This window comes from Athene cunicularia (assembly GCF_003259725.1).
Source record: "Athene cunicularia isolate RWA chromosome 1 unlocalized genomic scaffold, athCun1 chr1_part1, whole genome shotgun sequence".
Taxonomy (NCBI): Eukaryota; Metazoa; Chordata; class Aves; order Strigiformes; family Strigidae; genus Athene; species Athene cunicularia.
Genome location: NW_020799091.1, coordinates 18,240,787 through 18,267,376, shown reverse-complemented (window position 1 = coordinate 18,267,376; position 26,590 = coordinate 18,240,787). Strand labels below are relative to the sequence as shown.

Here is a 26,590-nt window from a genome sequence, read left to right as displayed (position 1 = left end):
TGCTAATGAAGAGGAATAAGCTCATCATGAGACTTTCACTGAACTGCTATACTATCTGGCTTTGTTTACTTGCCCTGATAGAATAAGAAATTGCTGTCTCAGAAAAAAAAAAAGGGGAGGGGGGATGGGACATGTGAGTTCTGGTAGGAAGGAGTCATGCTATCGTTCTGACAGCTCAGTATGTGAAAAGTGGGTTTGGAGTACAATAGGGACGGCCTGCTCCTCTTATAGCAAATGTGCCCTGTGTACTATTATGTGTGAAATACTAAGACCACTAAACATCCCACCTGAGAGAAAGAACCTGATTCCAAGAGAATACTTAAAAGAGTTTTTAGGATACTTTATTTAAATGGCAGCTGGCCTTTGCACAGCAAGCTGTTGCTTTTGTTAGAACTGCCATCTTAATATATTTAGTAATTTAAGGTGCATTATGTCTGGCATAGGTTGTTTTTTGGTTTTGTTTTTTAAGATTGCACACCCTGAGTGTAGGGACACTCACTTGGACCCTTGGAGTAGAGTAGCAGATGCCATTTTTTTATTCATGGCTGGATTTCCTGCATGAGGATCCTGGTACGGATCAAATGAAGCTATACTGGAGCACCTTTCTTAAGAAACAGTGCTGTTCGACTGTGGTGCACCTTTCCCTCAAGGTTGTGTCCAGTTCTAGTTCAGCTTTGAAGATGCCTTCTGTGCAAGGCCCTTCACTGTGTTTGTTCTACATCTGTTGAGACTTTGTGAGATTTCAATGGAGTCAATAAATTCCTGAAGGCAATATGTTAAGATTTTTTTCCCAGGAACTTGTGTTGGTTCTTTGCTGGGTGGTGCAGTGTTTACTAATGTTCTCAACTTGGCCTTTAATACTTATATTGGTATTAATGTCAGCACTGTTGGACACATTTATATGTTTCAATAGGCTGAGTCAGACAAGGGCAGAAGTGTGGAGTAAGGAGGAATTAATCTGGCTGAAGTCTGCCTGTTCTCTTGGGTGGGAAAACTTTCTGATTGCATGGGTGAAATGCACAGCACCTGTCCTGCCCTCCTAATGATTTCAGTACACCTTATGAAGAAGTGATAGGAAAATGCTTCCTGTTCTTGTCTTTTCAAGCTGAATTCTGTCTTTAAATTGTTTCTGGATCTATTATTGCTTTCTGGATGTAAGTCATACCAATCCAGAGGAAGGTTTCAAACCAAGTAGTGACTGAGTATTTGAAGATTCTTGCCCCATGTGTATCTTTCTCCTAGTTATAAAGGCTATAACACCATTGTCTGCTAACAGCATTTGGCAAATCCTGTTAGTGCTGCTGCTGGAAGGATTTGCTGCTCTTTGCATCAACTTGACTGCTTTACTGTTACGATAAAGAAGGTAGAAAACAGGGAGATGGGAGGTGTTGCATTCAAGACTAGCAACCTGATTCAAAATACAGTCTTGGTAACAAGCTCTCCACTGGCTTGGACTTCTCTGCTGTGTGGATAGGATTTGATTTGGAGTACCGGGTGGGCAACTCCTGTTCATTAGTTACAGTCGTAAGTCTCAGAGCTTTCCCATTGTTGGGTTTGGTGTGAAAAGTGGATGGCATGTTTGGTAACACCTCTAGTTATTAAAAAATATCAACAGGAACCTATAAGTGGTTTTCAGTGAACATCACAGGAAGATGATGATGCTTTTTGGTTTGGGACAAATCATTTTCTTGTACTTGAATTTGTTTTCTAATTACCCTCTATTTCCTTTTCTTCAGAGTTCAAAAGGATGTTATGTTACCTTTATAGTATTAAAAGTATTGATGAATAGTGCTGTGGCTTGCCCTAGTTTACAGGAGAAAATCTTAAGCCTCACGGGTTAATCACAGAATCATAGAATAGTTTGGGTTGGAAGGGGCCTTAAAGATTGTCCAGTCCCACCTCCCTGCCACAGGCAGGGACACCTTCCACTAGCCCAGGTTGCCCAAAGCCCCATCCAACCTGCCTTGAGCCTTCTAGGGAGTGGGCAGCCACAGCTTCTCTGGGCAACCTGTTCCAGTGTCTCACCACCCTCACAGTGAAGAATTTCTTCCTTATATCAAATCTAAGTCTATCTTCTTTCAGTTTAAAACCATTACCCCTTGTCCTATCACTACACTCCCTGATAAAGAGTCCCTCTCCATCTTTCCTGTAGGCCCTCTTTAGATACTGGAAGGCTGCTACAAGGTCTTCTTGGAGCCTTCTCCAGGCTGAACAACCCCAACTCTCTCAGTATGTCTTCATAGGAGAGCTGTTCCATCCGTCTGATGATCTCCGTGGTCCTCCTCTGGGCCTGCTTCAGCAGGGATATATCTTCATTCATGTTGGGGGCCCCAGAGGTGAACACAGTATTCCAGGTGGGGTCTCGCCAGAGCAGAGGGGCAGAATCACCTCCCTCGACCTGCTGGCCACGCTTCTCTCGATGCAGCCCAGCATGAGGTTGACTTTCTGGGCTGCAAGCACATACTGCTGACTGATACTCAGTTTTCCATCCACTGCTACCCCCAAGTCTTTCTCCCCAGGGCTGCTCTCAATCCACTCATCGCCCAGCCTGTATTTGTGCGTGGGCTTGCATCGACCCATGCACAGGACCTTGCACTTGTCCTTGTTGAACTTCATGAGGTTTGCACAGGCCCACCTCTCAAGTCTGTCAGGATCCCTCTGGATGGCAGTGCAAGGCATATGGCTGAGGCACTGAGTACAGGTCACTGCAGTGGCTGCCGATCAGGAGGAACAGGAGTGAACTGGAGCTGAGGCTGAACCTGCTATGAACCATGTCCAGAGGGTGGGAAGTTTCCTTTTCCTGTAACCAAAGTGAGGGGATTTCAGGGCAGTAAAGTAGCGCCTTTGGAAAGAAGCTATGTACACGCTCACGTGTGTGTGCATGTGCATTCACACATGCATGAAGTAACCAAGGCTTTTCCATGCTGCTCTGTAACATAAACATGACAATGCAGTAATTTATAAATGCTGTTTATATAACATGATTTAGCCTCAGTATAAGATTCCTGAATTAGCATATAATAGTGCTCCTGGTTTGAGTTCCCTGTGCTCCAGTGCTGAGGAAAGATTAGGAGAGATTTATAAAACTTTCTGTCTGTTGATAGACCCGCCATGGGTCATTTGGTTAGACTGAACTTTAAATAGTTTAAATAGCTCTCCAATGAGCAGACTTAAAGAGTAATGAGGAACAGTTATGGCTGTATATACAATTGTTTGTTCTGTTTTAAATTAGAAATCCTTTTTAGAATAGGATTCTTCCCTTGTGTTTGTGTCGGGCTCAGCACAGTGCAGAAGGCTTTGGGTGCCATTACAGTAGAAGGGATTTTGTGCAGCTAGGAGATAACTCGAGCAGTGAAGACGTACAAATACATACATTCCTTTCTTCTTTATTTTACCATTAATGCAAACCTGACCTGTGAATTTTCATATATAGACAGTCCTGGTGTACTGCATATGTTTGAAACTGAATGTTGTGTGCTCACTCCTTACACCTCTGTTCTGATGTTGGATCTGAAGCAGGGTGTGTGTTTTCCAGAATGGAGACATTCTGTACTCAGGGACATACTGCTTCTGCTTATTACTATTGGCCAGGTTTGACTGCTAAATCAGGAGCCTGTACTCTTTCAAAAAGTTGAGGGAAAGAGTGTGCCTTCAGAAAGGGTCATTCGAGCCTTTGAGGTAGGCAGCAAGTCACTGTGTATCTTGGGTGCTAACAGTGTCACACTCTCCACCAAGTGTCTAGGGAAACAAGGCTTCTACCACCAGATCTTCAGCCACAGATGGCTTTTCCAAGGCCGGGGGACAGGGAGAACAGGCTCTTTGTCACTGTTCCTCAGGTCTGTCCATTAAGCTGCCTCTGTGATGGGACTCTCTGCACTCTGCTTCCCTTCCTCTCGTGCCCGTGTCCTGGTTGGGAAGGAAAAAAAAAAAAAAAAAAAAAAAAAAAAAAAAAAAGTAGTAGTATTTGTGATGGCTTTTGATTCTTTTCACCGTTTTTTCATTATTGTTGTTACTGTTGTGGCTTCACTTTCCTTGCCTGTTTGTAACTATTCTTTTATGGCACTTGAGCTTCATGCAGAGTGCAGGTTTGTTGCCTGGGGCAGGACCTCTTCCAGTCTCCTGCAGGCAAATCTCTTTCCAAATCCTTTCCAGAGTGCCTGATGTGCTTCCAGAAATGCTATAATAAATGTAATTATAAATATATATGAATAAATTACTTGTCTGACTGGTGACACAAATAAGAGCCTTATTTCTTCATGAAAGGTGTCATGTCTTTTTTTTAATATATTGCTTTCACAGACCTACTTGAAATTAGATTAATTTCAACAAAATCACTTACACAGACATGCACGCATGTAGTATCTACATGCATGTCTGTATGTACACACATGTACTCTCTGGGACATCAACAAGAGTTATCTGGTTAAATGTTCTGGTTGGATTTGAAAATTGACATGGCAATGCATGTGTGTTTTTTTCTTTAAACATTGCACCTCTTGAATAGTTCATCAGAGCTTCTTGAAGTGTTTACATACATGCTCTGTGTCTGGAGATGCCTTGTTATAAATACTCCTTTCACTTCACAAGCATTTGTTTGGAAATATGTTGAACAGCCATGCTTGGTTTATTTCCAAATGTCTTAACTTTGGGACCCTGGATTGGCTTATGGCCTGAAGTTTGTATCTCTCCTTTTCATGCTAAAAGCTGTAATTGAACAACTCGTGAAACACAAGGACTGTAGTGTAAAATGGTAGGCATCCTTCATGAAACACACGTGGCCAAACACAGTGTGTCTTAAAAGGAGCTGCAGTGGGTGGGGTTTTTTTTTACTTAAAAGAACAACAAAAAAAACACCAAAGGAAGTTGTGTGCTGCTACTTGATATAAATTACATAGTGTTAAAAAGTATTTTGATGTAACTGGTGCCTTTTGAGGCACCTGCTAAGGAGCTGTGTCATATTTCCAGTTGCTGTTCTCAAGTCTTGGTTTTTTCTCTCTTGCCCTTTCCAAGTTGGTGAAAGTGTTACGGTGGTTGTTCTTTATAAGTACCCTGCTGCTAAGTCTTCAGAGTATTTTTTCTTCACTTCAAAGAACTTAAATAGCTTTGATTAGTCATGAACTTAAGGAAAAGCAGCCAAGAAAAAACAGTAGAGGTGTCATGATGGCCCTTTTATTTTGATGATTTTTTTTTTGTGTGTGTGATACTTGTGAAGGAGCTTTGTATTAGCTCTAGGGCTGGTAGAATACAAAAACTAATGTGATGAATTTCAAATGTTGATTTCATTTCTCTGGTTCATTTGTTTGTTTTTTAATAATCCAGAGCTGTTTTAAATCTGGAAGGATACTGGAGACATTTTGAACAGCTGTAATCTTGATCATCAAAAGATGCTTCTCAATCTCTAGTTACTTTTGTTTTATTTTGCCTCATTCTTTCCATAGCTGTAGGAAATGTGCCATGTCCTGGTGTTTAGAGGATTAAGGTAATCTTATTTCAGGGTTGGTTTGTGGTGGTAGCGATGTGAGGGTTTCTAACCTGGGACCCAGGAGAATAATTTTGGGCTGGACTTAATTACATTACTTTAATAATAAGTTGTTATATTGCAATAAGCAGAACAATAGCAGGACCCTGTTATACTGGATGCTGCACAAATACAGAATAGTAAATACATCTACCTTCTGTAGGTGACTAGCTAAATAAATTAAAGAGTTTGCTGGTAAGGAGAATGAGCAGTGGCATAGCAGGGAGTGTGATGTTAGTTTTGTTTTTGTTTTTCTTCTGATAGGACATTTACCAGAGCATTGTATCATGTCCAGAATCCTTCTTCTATCTTTTGGGCATACTCCGTTAGTTCTTCAAATGACCCTTGAAAACATTATATAAAAACCTTCTCTTGTTAAAGTTGTTCCTTACCTGTAATTTCCAATTCCTACTTTACTGTCCATTTTTTTTTTATGTTTATGTGACTTAGTGACACATTTCACCACCTACCCATATTCTTTCTCTGTCTGCCTCAACTTTATGTACTAATATGTACCAACTTATGTACTCTATGGTATTTAAAAAAAAAAAAAAAAAAAAGGAAACACTCTGACAATGTGAAGTAGGAATGCAGTCAGTGCAAAGCAGGGCTGGAGCATCCTACCAAAATAATGGATGACCTTAAGGGCTGGACTGCTACCAGAACTGAAAATAAATTCAGGAGCACAAAGGGTAGAAACCCTGCAAGCAAGGACTAAAAGCCAGGATTAAAACCCCAAACTCAAACTTCCTCTGCTGAAATCAACAAAGAAGAGGAATGACTTTACCACAAGCATAATTTTTCCACCACTGTTTGCACAGTGTGTGGAGCTCTTAACAGAACCATGTCACAGTCTGATCTTTTTTGATAGAGAGATGGGCTACTACAGTGATAAAGAGAGTGAAAAGCCTGTTTTACAAGAGAAAATTCAAAGAATGTTGGGTTTTTAGCCCAGGAGGCCAAGATGCAAGCATCCTTTAGGATGAAGGGGGCTTGGTCTCTAGATAATAGCAGAGCTGCTGAAGTTAAAAGACAGTTGAAACTAAAGGCAGAGGGAATAAACTGACCCTGCATAATTTAGGCTAAAAGTAAGAAGGAGGTTTATCACCTCCAAATCAGGAGAGCTTTGGAGGAACTTTGTACCAGGAGCAGTGGGGGCAGAACACTTAACTAGCCATGGGGTAGATCTCTGTTAGTTTCTGAATGGGTTACATGGTTTATGAATGGTCTAAGTGACCTTGTGGCAAACAAATGGGCACTCAGTAGGTTTCTGCCAGTGCTGATTTCCTCCTGCCTTTTCGATACACTAAAACTGAAGAGTGCTAGTGATTCTCAGGGTAGCTTCTTCATTATGTGGCTAGAATATTTTATTCAGGGTTATAGTTAGGCATGGGAATTTGTGGGCAAAATTTAGCCCCTGATGTTAGCAACCTGAAAACAGGCAAAACAAAAGTAGAATACAAAATTGGATGAAGCGTCCACCTAGAGAATAATTACAGAGAGAGAATATTAAAAATAATTTTCTCTGTTCAGTGGGGCTGCAACAATCCTGACAGAGCATATTGTACACATTGTTCCTGAATTTCTTAGATTTTGAATGTTTAAAATCATGAATGAAATTTCCTACAATGGTGGGCTATCGCAGAAAGGTTTCTAATCAATTCTGGATCATCTCTTCTGGCATGAGCTTTAGTTTCTTCCCTTCCGCAGGGAACCTGTATCTGTTTCCTGCATCTGTCGCCCATCCTTCTTTGTGAATGGAAAGCAAGTAATTAATTTTTGTTGTTGTTAACAATTAATTACCCTTGCCAAATCCTGGAGGATCTATTGTCTCCTTCAGACACAATGTTCTTGGGAAAAAGTCTTACTTATTGTAACCTCTTGTGCAATCTTCACTTGGATGATAAATACATCTTGGCAACAAGGAGCTTTCTGAATGAAAAATGTTGCTGGACAACCCTGTAGTACAGCAAGAACGCAAGCCGCTGCCAATTCTGGTGGAGTACAGCCAGGCGGGAGGGTAAAATGGGGAAAGCCTTTCACATTGCCTACAGAACACAGAGTGAGATGAAGTCTGTATATGCACACATCCAAATATCTGTTTACCATCAAACAAGGATTTTCCCTGTTGAGCATCTGAGCTCAAAGGTGGCCTTCCTTCTAGCAAAATCATGAAATCTGTTGGAAAGCTGCCTTCTACCAGTGTGAGACTGGGGAAGTAGCAGAGAGCATGTTGACCCTGCAGCTGTCTGGTTTGGGTAGCCCACTGTAGGAACTAGCTGCGAAACACCTGCTCCCCATTTTTGTCTGTGAACCCACAAATTTGCAGAGTTGCCTCAGTCTGTTTCGTGGTTCATGCCCTAACTGGTTTTCCATTACATCTGTCTAGAACCACAGTTGACCACTGAAACCTCATTTTACTATTGCAGCTGTAACATTATTAGAGTTAATTGTAAAAGCACATTTTTCCTGTGTAGCTTTTCACCTTTACTACTTCTGCTTTTCATTTTTCACCAACAGCTAGTGATGTCTGAAAGCTAAAAGGTGCATAAAAGTCTGAATCCTTGGAAGGGAGTAGACAGAATGCAAAGAATGAGTTGGGGCCGGGACCGGTCTGTTCCCTTGTGGTTTATGTACACGCTGCCAGTGGCTTGTGTTTCTCCTTGCAGCCTGACAGCTGGCTGTGGGGTTAGCAGAATGCAGCCAGCGGCCAGGTTTCTCAAACCATACTGCGGCTGACAGCATTTGGCCTGGTGAAAAGGAAACAATCTGAAGCAGAGGGCTTGATGCAGTGTACCTAGCAGTTAATGGAAGTCTTTGTTGACCTCAGTGGGAGCTGGATTTGATCCCTTGCCTACTTGAATGTTTTGGTGTGGATATGGCTCTGAGCACTTTTTTTTTTTTTTTCCATGTCTCATTTCTGGTCTTTTTTCCCTTCTCTTTCTAAAACATACTTACCTTGCAGTGGTGTAAAATCAAGACAGCTCTCTCCGTGTCAGTGGAGCTATGCACTTTTATCCTTGCCCTCTTATTTCCTCAGCTGTTCTACTGTCTACAATATCACTTTTCAAGATTTTGGCATTAATTTCTCTTCTTCTTGAGCCATTCTACTTCTTCTCACAAACACCTTCCATTTCACTTAAGCCTCTTCTCTCCAACAGTTATAATCACTGATACTGCCTAATTGATCTTTTGCCCTTCTCATCCTTCAAAACAGTCCTTATATCGATTTCTAGCAGATGCAGCCCAGGCTCTGGCCCCTGCTGCAGTGGGGAACCAGCTTCCCTTCATCAGGTTCCTGAGGCCAGCCCTTCACTGCCTGTCTCAGCCATGCTCCCTCACTCAGCAGAGTTCATCGCTACATTGCATGTAGGAAGGAGAGGGCCACCATGCCCCATTAGCCAGCAGCCACCTTGGGCACAGAGCACACCCTCCATAACCCTCAGCCATGCCTCAGCTTTTCCCCCCTCCCTCATGAAAAGCTGCTGGAATGAGTGGAGCACTTTTCAGGTGGCTGCCAGAGAGGAGAGAGCTGTGGGCGTGGAGGATGGTAGTAGGAAAAACAGTGTAGAGTTGACAAAAGGCCAGCTATAACCATGCTGGAGCTTCTTGTTGCCCTCCATTCTCCTGGAGTATCTCATACCCCCAGAGGGATTTGTCTCCTGGGTGGAGAATTATGATTATGTGATCTGCCTCTGAGAAGAACCCTTTCCTTTTTTATGCGGAATGTGTATTTTTTGTTGGTCACTCTCCATTTGCTTGGAGGTGATGCGAGGCTTTTGTGAACCAGCATCAGAAACTAGGGCTATTTGTGTCTCATGATAGCTATGGGGAAAAGTGCCAAAGCTATGGGATGGTGTACAGGAGCATCACAGGTGTTCTTTCGAACCACAAAAAAACTTACTTAATTTTTTCCAGCAGTAATTTAAATGCTAAGCAAACAGGGTATGTAATGAGAAAACCTTTGGAGAGTAGAAGCTGACCTAATGAAAGATGAGAGGCAGTGAACTGGAGCACAGGGCTGCTGTGGCACTGTGGGCTTGCGGGGGTGAGATTGCCAGTGACACATCTGCTGGTCCCAAGTTCTTGCTGACCCTCTTAGGTTATTATACAGCCCACAGTGAAATGTGTTGGGCTTTTCTCCTCCCATTATTCCAGCTGAAGTTTAAATATGAAACCCCTAACATATCTGCTGAAGGTAGAACATGGGGCTTCAAATAGACCAGTGTCATTTTTACTCTGCTTTTCTGACAGGCATTGGCAAGAGGAGAAAGGAGTGCCACAGTATAGCAGGGAGGAAAGGATTGTTTTCAGAGATTATATCACTACGTTGGTGATAAAAAACTAACCTATTTTAGCCCCTTCAAATTGTATATAGCCAACACAGCTAAGAGAGAGAAATGGATTGTACGAGCATTTATTCTCTTGGTACTGCATTGCAGACATAACCAAAAAAAAAAATCCAAGCCAGCCCAAATGTGTGTATGGAGCACATTTGGTTTAGGAAATCTTAGGACTTGTGATCTAAAGCTGGTGTAAATGGGCAGAGTATGTTAGCAGCCCTGTGGAACTGGGCTGTAAAGCCCAGAGTCCCTGGATGATGAGAATGCTGAGCACGAGGATGCAAATTTGCTAATACTTTAGAAATACATCCAGAAGAAGAAAAAAGAAAGAAAGAGAGGAAAAAAACATTGTGGGAAATTCCTTCCTTCATACATAATAGTTTTCTGTTGATTTAAAATTGCCCTTAGTAATGTGTTGATGCCAGTGAAATATTTCAGCTATAGGAAATGTGAAACCAACTACTGCCTTTCTATGAATTATGAGTCATAAATTGTATGAAAAATATTCAGACTTGCTATAGCTATTCCCTAAGCAGAACCTCTGAGTAATGGAGAAAATGCTGCCATTTGGGGGGGAGTAGGAGGGGGCTGAGCTAAGCAAATCAAGATGCCAAGTGCCATCATGTAGCTCTGTGCTAAGTGTGAATTAGTGTCATCTGAGATGATCCTCCTTTGCTAAGTAAACAATTAGCGAGTATGTTACATGTACTTGCAGTTCAGTCCAGCAAAGCTGATGTTTTCTCCAGATGATACTGGAAGGGACATATATGTTGGGGCTACCTGACTGTTAGCTTGTGTGCAGAACTGACCCATGGGAGAGCAGCGCACTTGTGCCAACCTGGCCATCACATCAGCGGTTGGTAAGCCAAGCCAGGAAGGCACAAACTCCATTTGATTAAGTACTCAGTGGGCAGGTTGCAGTGACAGAATTATCCTAAAAATGGCAGTAAAGTGGCAGGATAATAGGATACTGATATTTGCAGGCAAGGCCTTGATGGTGATGTTCATTTAATCTGTCTTTAGTCTTCTAAGAGCTAGGAGTTTGGTTCAAATCACTAATCTTCTTTCACCAAAGGTCAGTGTATCTCCTGTTATACCTATTTGATGAATTGCCTTTTGGAGGTGATTATAGAAAGGTTCTCAGCAACTACTTTTGACAAAATATCTAACTTCTTAATGGGTGAGTTGAATTAAGTATTAAAGCTCTGGATTTCAGTTTCTCTATCACTTCAGAAAAGACTGTGCAGCCCTGTGAGGGTTTGTGACCAGAGGCTAGAGTCATTGTTGAAAGGTATTCTGTATACTTGAGCTGTAATTAAAAGTATAAACAAACTGCAGGAGAGTGTGACTTGCGGGCTGTAGAGCAGGGGATGTTAACTATCGTTGTGTTAGTTTAACTAGAACATCCGTATTTACCCCAGTTTTAGTTTTCAGGTTGTATGTCTGTCACCCATATTAACTTCTCAGTGATGGATGTGTGCCCAGTAAAACACAACTAAGAAGACTAACAATGCCACATGCAGTTTGGTCTGCCTTGTCATTTTGCAGAGAGATAGTGAATGATGTCCCAGCTGTACTGAAAACAGTCTTTCTTCCCCATTGATTCTAGTCAGCAGAAATCAACCCCTGCCTAAGTAGCTTCTTGTGGCATCTGTGAAAGAGTAAAGCTTCATTGTGTTCAGGTGTGGCTGAGAGACATGCTCTCAAATACCAAAAGCTAAATATTTAATTCTATTTCATCCTATGTCAAACTATGCTCCCATTTCCAGACCTGATTCAAAATTTATTTTAAAGAATCTTAAAGTACATATTTCAATTTGATGCTTATTTAACTGCTGGAGTCTGGGCAGGTTGTATTTTCTGTTATTATTTTAATTTTTGTGTTGTATAAGGCATGCAGATGTTTTCAAAATATGAGTCCATTTGGCTCAAGGCAGCTGTGATCTGGTGTGAATTATAAAATGTTTCTATAAATATAAGAACACTTAACTGCTTTCTAGCCTGCAATACAGTGCTTGCGTTTTGTCTCAATGTGATGCAGTTCTTGTTTGCTTTATACAGGAGATGGCTGTCCGAGCACTGAAGCAGACGGGTAGTAGAAGTATTGAGGCAGCTTTGGAGTATATCAGTAAGATGAGCTACTTGGATCCTAGGAATGAACAGATAGTACGTGTAATTAAGCAGACCTCACCAGGTAAGCATGAACTTTTTTTAAAAAAAAAATTGTGTTCTTTCTTGCAAGATAGTTTTTAAAGTAGAGTCATTGCTGGTGAAAAGTAGTGGATTGACAGTATTCAGTAGTGGTCTCGCAGAAGACAGTGAAGTAAACGTGGCCTGGCAAGGCGAGCTGGGCTGGGAGCTGAATACAACTCACCTGTTTCACAGGAGTTGTCCATGTGCACTCGTAGTCCATCTTAAAGAGAAATCTTTTTATCATTTTGTGCAAGTCATCTCAATCATCTCAAGTTTACCACAAAGTAAAAGGTTGTGCATAGGTAATTGCTGAGGATTTGTGTGATAGCTTACTTCCCAGGAATTCATTCATGTTAACAGCCTTATAAGTACACTGCAAATATAGCTTGGGCCAAGATAGCAGAAGCTTTTCCACTCATCCCTGCTAGTCTGCTTCAGATCTGTTTCGTGTAAATTAGCAAATTGGAGGATTTGGGCCCTGTGTATGCCTCATCAGCAAACATCAGACCCCAGCTGACAAAAGGCCTTGCAAGAGTCGTTTCCATTCAGATATTAGCATTTAAAACACTGTAGAATGCTTTTGATCTTGGATCAGGACACACTCTGGTTTGGATAGAGTTTGTTACACTTATCTTCTTTCAGTTTCAAAAATGGGCCAAGCAGACAAATAGCTGTCCTCTGACGGGCTGAACCTGTGTAATCACATGGTAATGTAATCACATGTTACATGCTACTCAAGGGGTTAGTGGACAAAGGGTTGAACGGATTGGAGAGCTGTTGACAGAGGCATGTTTCATTGGACAAGGAACTTCTCTTGTATTAGAGGCAGCATCTAGACTTAAAAGGTCTTGTCTGTGTTGGACTTATTGAAACTAACAAATACATTCAAACAGTCTGATTACAGTAGTATGGATCTTTAAGTGTGGTCATAAATTGAGTTTACTGAGCGCAAGTGATTTCCCCATGACAGATTTCTCAGCCACCTCAGCAGCACCTGCCTTCTTGCCTCTTGATCAAACTGAAGATCTTTGTTGTGAAGGGTGTTAAATTTGGTTGATAGAGAGGCATGTCCAGAGATGAGGGAAACTGAGGAAGAGAAGGCCCATTCAGTTTACAAAGAGAAATCCCTGGACAGAAAGGAGGTCTTCAGTAAAGCCACTTCTTTTCCTGGGAGACTCTGAGGTTATCCACATTTAGGGAAGACAGAAATGGGGAAGAAACTTATTTTCCAGGTGGTCACTCTCAGGAATGGAGCTTCAGATATGGTGGGAAAGGGTGGTGGTTCTGTGTAAGGAGCAGCTCAGCTGCCCCTTCTATCAGTCTTAGACTCCCTGTTCTATTATTTGGGGAAATTCTGGAAAACCCTAAGAAAACATTTCCAAGTGTGTTACCCCGCAAGATGCGCTCTGTCCCAATACATGCACAAACGTGGCCTCAACTGGGCCTTAAAAGGAATTTAAAATGACTGAGAGAATTACTGAACTGTATTTTGCTTTATATTATAAAGGCTTTATTCCTTAAAGTGAAAAAACACTCAGTTCTAAAGAGTATGTATTTCCTCTGAAAGGATTGTAAAATCTTTCTAGGCTAACATTTTTATTACTCAGTTGTCTTTCATTTGCATTTGGTTTTGCTTTCTTATTCCAATGTATGCAGCTGTTTTGAATACTTAACCTTTTGAGCTGAAGATCCACCTTTGCTTTTAGGGTATGCAGAATGAAAAACTTAAATATCATGCAATTGATGTTTGCCTGCCTGAGATGCCATGAAATGATACTGATTTGTTTGGTCTGGTATTGTTTGTGCTAGGATAGCATAGGTCTCCTCTAGTTCATTAGGAAGCATGTAATGCTACTTGGGAACTTTTCATTTGCAGTTTGAGAATTTAAATCTTCTGGTTTTGAATTCCATATATTGGTGTACGGAAATAGATTTTCAAATTGTTAATTTTTGTCCTGCTTTAACTTAACTAGTAAAGCTAACAGGAGTTTCAGCATACTGGCAAGACTGAAAACTTAACAGATATTGATGTGCCACAGAGAGTTACCTATAAAAATAGATGATCCCATGAGTACAGTTGATTAATCTTAAGAATACACTGATCTGAAATCTTCACAGGCAAGAGATAGTCATAACAGTTACTGTGTTGGATAGGAATGTGTGGAAAAAAATCATCTGCAACTGCCACATTTGGTATCTTCACAAATCCAAATACTTCTCCATCAGACTAGAACAGACTTACTGGTATACAAATCTAGGAGGTGGACATCGTATCTCTTTACATCAGCAGTTTCCTTGCACAGCTGAAGTATGTGTCCCAAAGGAGGACAAATATTGCTGCTACTTTTCTTTGTGGCCTCAAATAGGGAAAACCAAAGTTGATTTGCCCCAGAAGCTCAATGTGAATCCTACTGGCAGAAGAGAAATGGGTCTTATGGTTGCCTTCCACCTCCAGACCCGAGCAGCCACTTCTTAGGATGCTCTGGATTCCCACAGCCTCATCAGTGCATCTCACTGTGTCCCAACAGATGAGCTATCAGGGAGTGCTGTTATAAGTACAATCTCAGTAAGCATGGCCTTGTGCTATCATGGGAAAAAGAGCTGCTGATTATAGATTTAACTTTAAAGAACACTTATTATTTGTCCAACTCGATTATGTTTCAAAACATTGTTTATGAAAGTGTCATTTAGTTTGGGGGCAGCCTCTTCAGTGTGCAGAGATGGTGGATAGACCTGCCCTAATAACATGCACATCCTTGTGTGTCTGTATATAGCAGAGCTTGTGTGTCGAGGTGAGGAGTCCACACTGTGCTCAGGTGTGCTGTGTCGGGCCTGACTGGGACATGCTGTAATGCAGATAATTGGAAAACCTTTCAATCCACTGTTCAAGCCTCCTAGCTCATTATGGCTATTCTTGCAGATCTTTTGAAGTCAAGATTTTAAAAGGAAATTGTTTAGGCATAGTCTTGTGATTTGTGAAAGCTAAAGAACCAGAAGGGGAACAAAAACATAGTGACAGCACAGTTTCCCCTTGTCTTTTTAGCACAGCCAGTGCTTTATACACCTGCAATTTGTCTTCAGATCAAAGAATTGATGAAAAGTACCATTAACACTTCCAGTGTAGGAATGCTATCTTGTCTCTCCACATTCTTCAGACTAAGATTAACATGTTGACACCCTGAAAGATTTGCTTTCCAAACAGCGGGAAAATGAATAATATGAGGGGATACTGTTGTGTCAAACACATTAGAAAGAATACAGGACAAACTGTATGTGCCTTTGTTGTAAATGAAGGAGAGGGAAACAAAGATTTTTGAGGAGATCGATGGAACAGAGATATGTAAACAGATCCCCAGCATGAGCAGTGAGCTCAGTGTACAGATACAGACTATGTGATGACCTAGTAGCTTATAGTAATGTTGACTTTAAGTTGTAGTGACAGTCCTTCCGCGAGCTTTTTTTCTTCCATTGGTGCTGTACTTAACCCCCTGGTCTGTAGCTTTCTCCTGTCTGAGAGTAATGATTGGTAATACTGGTCCAGTTTTAAAAACCAGGCTGTAGTGTAATCTGATGATTTAATAGTTAATGAATTTGTGCTTCTATTTTAATTATTTGATAGGACTCCCTGATGATTCCTGACATGAGCAGTGTTGTGAGCCAGTAGCTTGTTATCGGTAGTAATACTTGGCACCTATAAATTTAAATGTTCAGAGTGCTTAATTTAGATTTTGAAAGGTGTTTTTATAACATATACTCGCTACACAGAGTGCGTGTGTGTATGTCTGTACGTATATATGGATGAGTAATGCAAAGTAATTGGTTCACCTGAATTGTTTCCTAACATTTTTCTGTGTTCTTTTTATGAAGGAAAGGGTATTGTGCCAAATAATGTAACCCGCAGGCCAAGCTTTGAAGGATCAAACGAATCTTTTCCGTCCTACCACCAAATCAGTAATGCAGCCTATGAAGGGACAGGCTTTGGAGCAGAAGGTGCAAATATGCTTACAGAAGTTCCAAGGCCATACATGGACTATTTAATCTCTACTTCACAGTCTACAGCTATGAATGCTCCGGTACAGCGACCCTCTGGAGTAGGCACTCACAACACACCAACAAGCCATCAGCAGAAAACATACCCTGCAAATATTGAGTCTTCTGTGATTAATTATCCAGTGGCTAATCACAGCAGTCAAGCCTTGCAGCTGCAGGCGTCTCATGGCTCCAACAGCCAGCATTACAGTAGGCAGCACATGATGGTGCAGGGGGAACCTATGGGGTATGGTGTTCAGCGGAGCCCATCCTTCCAAAACAAGATGCAGCAGGAGGGAGGATACACCAATCTCTCAAATAAAGGGGCAGTTGTTCAGAATAATTCTGGTCATGCATTTCAGCAGCCAACATCAAGTCTGTATATATCACATTCTCATCACAAACAGACAAGTCCGTCTTCTCACCAGATGCATGTGATATCCAGAGGTCCAGCCTTTGCTAATGATTTTTCAGACAGTCCACCACAAAATCTATTAACTCCATCTAGAAATAGCCTAAACATGGACCTCTATGACATGAATAATCCTCAAGTTCAGCAGTGGCAGGCAGCAACACCATCACGCCGAGATTCTTTACAAAATCCAGGAATAGAAACATCTCCACGGCAACATGTATCCTTCAGACCAGATGCCACAGTGCCGAGCAGAACGAACTCCTTTAACAACCACCAGCAACAGCCACAAGTGACAGTGTCTATAAGACCGGTTCCTCCAGGGAAACCTGATCCTTCAATTACATCTCCAAATACGATCACAGCAGTCACATCTGCTCATATTCTCCAGCCAGTGAAGAGCATGCGAGTGATGAGACCTGAGCCTCAGACTGCGGTGGGACCTTCCCATCCTGGTTGGTTACCTGCACAGGCACCGGCTGTGGATGGCTTGGAGATGATTGAGCAGCACGTGCCAACTGTTGGAGCCACTAACACCTATCAACTAGATGTGGATTACGGTAACCAGGAACTGCGGTGTCCACCACCACCATATCCCAAGCATTTGTTACTTCCTGGTAGCTCTGAGCAGTTTGATATCAACTGCTTGTGCATGGGTGTAGAGCAGACCCTCCGTGTAGCCCCCAGTTCAACGTGCAATAAGGCTGAGGAGAACAGTGAGCGAAATGATAAAAGCAACAAGAACGCTAAAGCTGAAAAACCAAGCAAGGATAAAAAGCAGATTCAGACATCTCCAGTGCCTGTACGAAAAAATGGCAAAGATGAGGAAAAGCGAGAATCCCGAATAAAGAGCTATTCGCCTTTTGCCTTCAAGTTCTACATGGAGCAACATGTAGAAAATGTCATAAAGACCTACCAGCAGAAAATTAACAGAAGATTACAACTGGAGCAAGAAATGGCTAAAGTAATTATCCTTGTTCTGTTATAATAAAAGATAATGGAGTCAAATTGAGTATTACTATGTTTAACCAGTCAAGAAATGTATAAAGGTAGATTCCAGAAGTACTAGGTATTCAACACCTCCCTATACCAGACTATACTCACTTAGAAGCATGGATGCAGGTCTAGGAGGCTATTTGAAAAACCTGAAATGGGAAATAATCTATTTTCATACCAGAAAAGTAAAATGAAGCAAAATCCCCGATAATAGGAAAGCATTAGGTTTGCTTAGGCAAGAATTCAGAATCCAGGTTTGAGGCTGAGGTAACTCTGGCAATACTTTGGCAGCTCTTTCAAAACACTGAAAAAGGTTTTCCCTTTGCCTCCAATTCTTCCTCCCTGTTCCATGATAGCCACTCATTCACCAAAGCCATGGTTTAACTTGGCAGTATATTCACTGTGCCGTGTTTTTAGATTAATATGTAATACTTGACTGGAGGTTGTCTGTTGAACACATGTAAGTAATAAGATCATTCAAGCAATCATATCTTGACCAGTTTGAACTGGTCAGGGGACCCTTGCTGGAACTTGTTGCAGAAGCAGGTCTCAGGGAGGCGTACTTCAGTGAGAGAGCTTCTTTCATGCCTAATTGTAGGTCTTGGACCTAAGCTGATTCACTGACAGGACTGCCTAAAACAAAGCTGACAAGTTCTGATGGTTGCTCTGGCAGTTTTGGTTTTAATTTTTAAATGTGGATGAGGATTTTTTTTCCCAGGCATGACTAGAATATGACTACTTTTGTATTTAAGGATAAACTCTAAGGAAAGCCATTATTAATGCATAATGGATAATAATTAACTACCCAATCTTCCCTAGCACAGTCAATTTCCAGAGTCAACTAATTTGATGCTCACATTGCTCCAGAAAACTCAGCCATTTGTTTGTTGAGGTTAAAATTAAACAAATACGCTTCTAAAATCTCTTGAAAGGGTGGCATTTTAGTGACGGTTAACAGTTTGTCCTCACTGCAAGTACAGTGTGTTGCATTGCTTGGATTTAGGGAATATTTTCCTGAGATTGAGATAGGGAATGATGTCTAGAGAAATAAAACTGCAGTTAATTACGTTAGTTCTCTTCTGACTCTTCAGCTTTCCCTCACTCCATAACTCAGAGATAATTCAGCTATAAACAAAAACAACTCCTTCCCCTAGCAACCTCATCACTGGCTAGAATAATAGACTCTGGAGATTCTGGCTATCTGAATATCCCATTATTCTAGAATTAACCAAGAACACAACACACTCATTATTTTGCCTTAAAATAATAAACCCTTCCTTTGTTATGGGTTGATGTACTTGTCTTACATTTTAAAAACAGTATTACTTGTTTTGATTTGGCTGTTTTGTTCATTATGAAAATTCATCCTACCTGTTCTGCAAGTTTCTGTAGACCTCCTCCATCCTTATAGAGATTTCATTTTTATACCATGGGGATCTCAGTGCATAGTCTAACTGCCCACATTCACGTTTAAAGAGCTAGACTACAGATGTGAAATTAAATCAGTCCAAGTAGCAGCCCTGTGGGCATATGCTTAGGTCTCTAGCCTGCTAATCAGTCAACTTCAGGTCCCTCCATCCTCTTCCCCATTGCCCCTTCTCACCAGGCACTAATCTTCCTCCAGAGTCGTTGACTTGGTGACAGTTAATTCAGGATTTTGGAAATGGGGTATGCAGAAAGAAAAGGGCATGCTGCAGAAGATGAGTTGTTAGAGGATACTAGGGATCAGCCCGGGGGCTTCTGCTGGTGGAGACCACCAGTGATTCTCAGGAGAAGGACAGGCACTGAAGTTGGCAGAGTTGGCATTGTGCAGGCTATGTCTTGAAGGGTGGAGAATGTCTGGTTGGATACTGCTGCTTCTCCCCTTTTCAGGAGGTCTCTTCCCACAGCCATGTGAAATGTTATTTGTAGTTATTTGGAGGCTCTCTGGGGACAGGAGGTAGACAAGCAGCATTTTTACATCTTAGATGCAGAGGGGAAATAATACATTTAGAGGGGGAAATAGCATCGCAGTCTGGACTGCAGTGTCTGGGGAGAGGCCAGACCTGAGGGTTATACGCACGTATTTTGGGAGGGAAAAGGGAGAAGTTTATAGAACAGATGGTCAGGAGATCTACAAACCTTGAGAGTGGAGGCTGTATATGGCAGAGGAAGAAAAAGTTTCTAAAGAATAAGGTTACCAAGGAAATTGGGAACATCTAGGTCAAAACCAGCTTTTTAATTACAACACAGAAACCAACAGTCAAACAGCACTCAAGGTAGGAACTGTTCATGTGAGTTGCCCTGGAGAGCCATTCATGAACAAAGTGGTCTGCTGCATCTAGGTTTAAGTTTCAGTTTAAATTAAGCTGTACTGCTGTGTGTCTACATATAGTGGAGTGCAGTGGCAAAGTACACATTTGAAAGTTGTAAACCAAATCCTGTGATCAGGTTTGCTATGTTATACTGTCCTCTGACAGTATTGCCCCATGCCTCATCATTCTGTCAAATGAGAAATGCAGACCAATCTCAGATACGACAAATGAGGTAATGAGTTAGGGCACAGTGAATTTGCCAGTATTTCAGAAATACGTCAACAGACAGACAAGAGAATGTGTCTTTCATGAATAAGTCTAGAAGGTTCTTGGTTAACTTTGCTGAGAAATGTGTTTTGGGAATGCTTGTTTAATGTTCTGTTGCTATGAATGTAACAGTACTAGTTCTTGTGGTTTGCTTTCCTTTGTAAAGGCTGGCCTTTGTGAAGCAGAACAGGAACAAATGAGGAAGATTCTCTACCAGAAGGAGTCCAACTACAATAGACTTAAAAGGGCCAAAATGGACAAATCTATGTTTGTGAAAATCAAGACTCTGGGTATTGGTGCATTTGGAGAAGTATGCCTGGCCTGCAAAGTGGATACCCATGCCCTTTATGCCATGAAGACTCTACGAAAGAAAGATGTGCTAAACCGGAACCAGGTGGCTCATGTCAAAGCAGAGAGGGACATACTTGCTGAGGCAGACAATGAATGGGTGGTTAAACTCTATTATTCCTTCCAAGATAAAGAGAACTTGTACTTTGTGATGGACTACATCCCTGGTGGGGATATGATGAGTCTACTGATTCGGATGGAGGTCTTTCCAGAGCGTCTGGCTAGATTCTATATTGCAGAGCTCACTTTGGCTATAGAGAGTGTGCACAAAATGGGGTTTATTCATCGAGACATAAAGCCTGACAACATTCTGATAGACCTCGATGGGCATATAAAATTGACTGACTTTGGACTGTGTACTGGATTCAGGTGGACTCACAATTCCAAATACTATCAGAAAGGTAGTGTTGTTAGACTTTATTTGTGATGGTAATGTGTTATTTATTTTGAAACAAACATGTATCTCTTGGCAGAAATGTCAGCTCAGAAAGCAGAGGTGGTGTGTATATTGATAAGCAGTCAATGACAGCATGTTATGTCTGTCTCTCTCTGACTCAGTCAATTTGTTTCTGGCCCTTTGTTTCCAGTACTGTTCAAATCCCTATCAGTAATGTGGTTGACCACTGCAGTAGCAGCAATTTTTCAGTTTATACTTGTTTGGAGGGTCTCTTTTGATGGTGAAATAATTTAATCACAGATTTAAAGTAGTCCACACACCTCCTGTTTGCCATTGAGGAGTACTGGCGTCTGTTGGCAAAAAGGTCATAAACAATTGGTATAGCTAACTCAAATATACTTCATTGTTCTGTACCTCCCATATGGGAGCACACTTCCTTGAGCTGAGACAGAAACATTTTGCTGGTTATGGAAAACCAATTGTGAAGACAAGGTCAGAAGGAAATACCTTGGGTTTAATGTTTAAATTATGTTCTTCAGTGAGAGTAGAAGATGGCACAACTAGATCTAGATAAATATTTTTCTCTTCATGTGTTGTGTTTTATGACCGTTAATGTAAACTTTCTCTCCCATTTGAAAGGGAGCCATATCAGACAAGACAGCATGGAGCCCAGTGATCTGTGGGATGATGTGTCCAATTGTAGATGTGGAGATAGGCTGAAGACATTGGAACAAAGAGCTAAGAAGCAGCATCAGAGATGTCTAGCTCACTCATTAGTTGGAACCCCTAATTATATTGCTCCTGAAGTCCTGCTTCGTAAAGGTAGATAATCTATATTTTTCTCCTGTTTACGTGAACATCGTTGCTTTGAAATACTACTAGTATGGGTTTTTTCCTTGAATAAGCTTGCTGATGTGGAATATTGTCATACTAAAGGCCACAAACACTTAGGTCAGAATAAGGAGATGTCTACATGCTCCACTGTTTCACATCATGTCACTGACACTGATGGTGGTCATACTCTGTGTGTCTGTGTATATCTACACTCTGAGGTCTTTGGAAGAGACTGCCAGTAAATGTGTCAGATGATATTTGCAGTGATATTTTTCAAGTATGAAGCAGATTATCTGTACTCATGGAGTATGACTATAACTGCTAGCAAGTTTACATAGGCTGGTGGGTAGCCAGCTGATGGTTCTGAATCGCTGATTCAGATAGGCCACTTAAATATGGGTGATGTAAACTTGTGAAAACATGTCCTCCGGATTCCCAGTCAGAATCTTGGGGAAACCAACAAAAGGTCTTCCACAATTTACAATGGTCACCCTGCATTGTAAAGTTCATCCCGAGGAATTTAGACAGTACTTGATGGCTATCCATGCATAGCAGATGTGGTCACTGTAGTAAGGAAGTTAGATGTTCAAAGTTGTCTGCAAGCCGGATCCTAAGCCTGATCTTTCTCAAGTTGAGAGGTTTCACATTGGACCCTACATCATCCAGTGATGTAAATCTCCATTGAAATCAGTGTTTAAATCCTCCATTCCTTTTCAAAGATCTCAAACATACACGTTACTTGTCTTGTCACAGCAATTGAGTGATTGAAATTGTTCCTCTGCTTGGAACCTGCTTAAAATGTCATCTGTCGCTTTCTTCTGTCTCTAGAGCCAGATTGTGTCTTTCAGTAACTTTTCAAACTCTTAGTGTCACTTCTGCTGAACCTAGGGGGGATATCAGTCACTAAACCTTTTTTGTTATTCTTTGAGGTCCAGTCTGTGCTGTGTAGTGATGTAGTTGTGGGACAGGGCATGAAAAAAACTTCATTGTTTCTCATTATATGATTTCACCACTCACTTTTGTTGAGAACTAAATTTATTCAGACAGATTTCCAGACAACAGTATTGTATCTTTACTTACAGCAGTAGAATTGAGGTCAACAAGCAGAAGCAACTTTATGATGAAGTGGATATCTGTGCTGTATGTTTTGATACTTAATTGCAAGTAGCACTGTACACATTCTCCTTGGCTGATGGAGAACAACCTTTTGACTTACCTTTCAGGATACACTCAGCTCTGTGACTGGTGGAGTGTTGGTGTGATCCTCTTTGAGATGTTAGTGGGACAGCCTCCTTTTCTGGCTCCTACACCAACTGAAACCCAGCTGAAGGTGAGTTGAATCAAAATTCCAATCTGTGGTAGCAAAATGTTAACCTTTTCCCTTCCCTCCTCCTCCATGCACAGACCTATCTCCTTTTGTTTTACTAGAGAAGGGAGTAGTGTCTACAAAAGCGTGATTTTAAATAGCTCTATGCAGGCACAGCTACTTTCCCAATCAATGAAGATACTGAATATCAGACTAGAACTGACTTGTCCGACTGGATAGATAGTTACTAGTTTTATGAGTCTTCTCAGCACAGTTCTGATTTCTTAAGCACAAGTTCATCCATCTAAATTCCTTAGAGTGCCTGTCAGATTTACATAAGCTGATGTACCAGTGATAATTACAGTTGGCAATGTGTTTCGAAGTCAAGTAGTGAGTAGTTTTTTGTTAGAAAGGATGTATCTCAACCACTTTTCCTAGTTTAGATTTTGGAGACAAAATGAAGTAATTCCTTGAAGTCATTCCATTAAGTCATGTGTAAACTGAATATGTTCTCAAATCTGACTCTGGGAGCGTTCAGGAAGGAGTCTGCCTTTTTTAAAAATGGAATTGCTCCTTTTATCTGCTGTCAGTATTTCTTGATTCATTAATTATTAACAGCTGATGCAATCTAATCATTGGGTTCTTGAACTTCTAAAATAAATACACAGACTGTGAGTTGACTAGTTACGTGTGTACTTCTGTACAGTTAATGTTGGCAATTGGAAGAATGCTGATTGGAGGATTAGTTGTTGTTGTTTAATACCTTTCTTACTTCCAGGTGATAAACTGGGAAAGCACACTGCACATTCCCTCACAGATCAAGCTAAGCCCTGAGGCAACTGATCTCATCACAAAGCTCTGCTGTGCTGCTGAGGACAGGCTTGGAAGAAATGGAGCAGATGATATTAAGGCCCATTCTTTCTTTCACTCTATGGACTTCTCTACTGATATCCGTAGGCAGCCAGCTCCCTATGTTCCAAAGATCAGCCATCCCATGGACACTTCAAATTTTGATCCAGTTGATGAAGAAAGTCCTTGGAACGATGCTAGCGGTGACAGCACCAGGACGTGGGATCCACTAGCCTCTTCCAATAGCAAACACACAGAACATGCTTTCTATGAGTTTACTTTCCGAAGGTTCTTTGATGACAATGGGTATCCGTTTAGGTATCCCAAACCTTCTGGAATGGAAGTTGCCCAGTCTGAGAAATCTGATGTAGAAGACAAAGGTGTGGTGGATCAGACTGGAGCTTGTCAGCCTGTATATGTGTAAATTATTGTATAGAGTACTCCAGGTAAGACTAATCTCAGATCCAGTAGGGCCTTTAACTGATCCTTTAGGAGCTGATCCTGCAGCGCTTGTTAGGTGTAACTTCAGCTGAGGCTGGAGGCATCCTGGGGAGTCAGAAGCTTGCAGGGCCAGGTCCTGAAAATGGCACTCTTGAAAGTTCAGGTCAGTTTTACTGTAAATACTTTGTTGATAATTACACTTGAAATCCTGGTCTTCACCAAAATCTGCAAGGCCAGCAGTCTATCATTTCTAGGCCTATTTTTATTTGAGGTCAGCATCCCCCTACTCAGATTAACATTTACAGACTTCTGCAACTGTCAGCGTTATTTTTTAAATAAATAAAGAGCACTTATATTTTGTTTATAGCAGGGGTTTTTTTCCTACTAAATTATAGGGATTAACTTTGACAAATCATGCTGCTGTTCTTCCTTTCTACATTTTTATTTTATCCATAGCACTTATTTCACATTTAGGGAGATGCATAAAGCTGAAGAACATGTGATGAAAGGTTTCTGTGCAATAATGTAAGAAAGAAAGAAAGAAAGAAAAAAAAAAGGAAGAAAAATGAAAAAAGAAAACTGCTCTCTAATTTTCTAAATTTACTGATGCCATTGTATTCGCACCGTGATTTTTGTTTATTGTATGTATTTTCCACATTTCAAAATTGTGACATAACCTTAAAGCTGCTTTATTTCCTTCTGCTTATTGGAGTGTAATAGAAAGTGTGAGCAAGTGACAATTTGGGTGTGATTTCATTGTCTAGTGTGTGAAGAATGTTGCATGAGCAGTGTTTTTCTATTTGAAATGGCCTTTTCTTGCCATTCACAGGCAGGTCCTGTGGATCCATTTTTACTAAGGGTCTAAAATTAGACCATTTTAAACCATGTGTTGATAATGTATTGTGTGGATGGTTTCCTCTTATGATTGTATCCAATATTAATTCTGTAAAACAGATTGCAAAGGTTATAACTGAATCACAACTTTGTGGTCTGATGTAATAGATCGTTTTAGTAACATGTATCATTGGCACACACGTTTCCCCATAAAGGATCAATAGCAAGACCATTATTACAAAGCTGATTTGTGGCAACAGTCTAGGTCGAGCTTATTCACATAGCATGCTACACAGTGTCCACTGTTTAATACTAGCAGTAATGCAGAGCACCAGTACTAACAGATGTAGCTCAACGTCTTCAAAACGGAATGTGGAACACATTCTCAATGCTCCTGTAGCATATCAAGATCCTGAGTGCAAGGAGGCTGATGTTGAGTGCGTGCAGCTCTGCAGACGTCTGTGGAACCTGGAGGTACGTGGCTTTTCCAGACATCAGATCCCTACACGTGACTGGCTGTGTATCTGTTTAGGATCCCAATGTTTTAGGCACTGACATATGAAAATGTTAACATTGTTCATAGCTCATTCTGTCCTGTTGTCTGTAGGTAAAAATGTTGCTGTGATGGAGCACAATAGTCCTTCATTTCTGTCAAATTATAGACATACTTTGAAATATCAATTCTTAACTATGTTAAAATATGCATTTTTCTTATATGTATAAGTGAGAATTATTCAAGGTGATATCAGAATTACTAAAGATAATTAAGCCATACATATTTGCATATATATTATATATAACTAAATAAGTAAACACACACAAAAATCCTTAATTCAGATTAGTGTAACAGTCCTATTTAAAGTGATTGACATAATAACATTTGAGGAAAACACTCCTTTAATGTGTTTTTGCTTTATTTTATTTTTAAATCTGGAGCTTCGTTATTTTTTCCATATATTATTCCACATATTATTCCTTAATGTTTTAGCATATCCTATCCTATTCATTGTTTAGATATCTAAGCAACAACATATAAATTCATCAGCCTAAACTAAACAAAAATGATTGTGTATTTGTTTACATTTGTATGAAAGGAATGTTCTGAGGTATGCAGTGCTTGTGTTGTGACAGGTCATGTAAGATTCAGTATTACTGCTTTTTTATATAGTAATGCCATTTTTTGTTATTTACATCTATCTGACATTCTTTCATGTGGTAGGTCCTTTCTCAGGAACTCAATTTAACTGTTATTTATTGATATATCATTGCCTTTGAAAGCTTCTACTGGCACAATTTATTAAAAATCGGAATTGAAATCTAAAATGTGTTATGTATTCTTGGAAAGGATAATTTCTGCCTATTTTAAGGCAGAATTTTTAATGGGTTTGGTTTTGTCATGTTAGCGATAGGTTTGAGCTACAAACTGAGATCCGAATCTCACCTCTCCTGCAGCGTAAAATTCAGCACAGTCACTTTCTCTGCAGTGATGGCTCTGCCTGGGCAACCACAACCAGTGTTCTTGCCCCTCT

The 26,590-nt window shown here is 40.8% G+C and overlaps 1 protein-coding gene across 1 annotated transcript in view; it reads left to right on the top strand.

The window, feature by feature from the left end:
• The window catches only part of LATS2 (large tumor suppressor kinase 2), a 47,211-nt gene extending 20,827 nt beyond the window's left edge, over window positions 1-26,384 (top strand). Inside the window, exons 2-7 of the mRNA XM_026851482.1 lie at window positions 11,923-12,055; window positions 15,922-17,459; window positions 20,219-20,801; window positions 21,437-21,619; window positions 22,855-22,961; window positions 23,716-26,384. Coding sequence (XP_026707283.1) covers window positions 11,923-12,055; window positions 15,922-17,459; window positions 20,219-20,801; window positions 21,437-21,619; window positions 22,855-22,961; window positions 23,716-24,210 — 3,039 coding nt within the window. The 3' untranslated portion in view covers window positions 24,211-26,384. The remainder of the gene's footprint in view (window positions 1-11,922; window positions 12,056-15,921; window positions 17,460-20,218; window positions 20,802-21,436; window positions 21,620-22,854; window positions 22,962-23,715) is intronic.
• The last annotated feature ends 206 nt before the right edge of the window (window positions 26,385-26,590 follow it).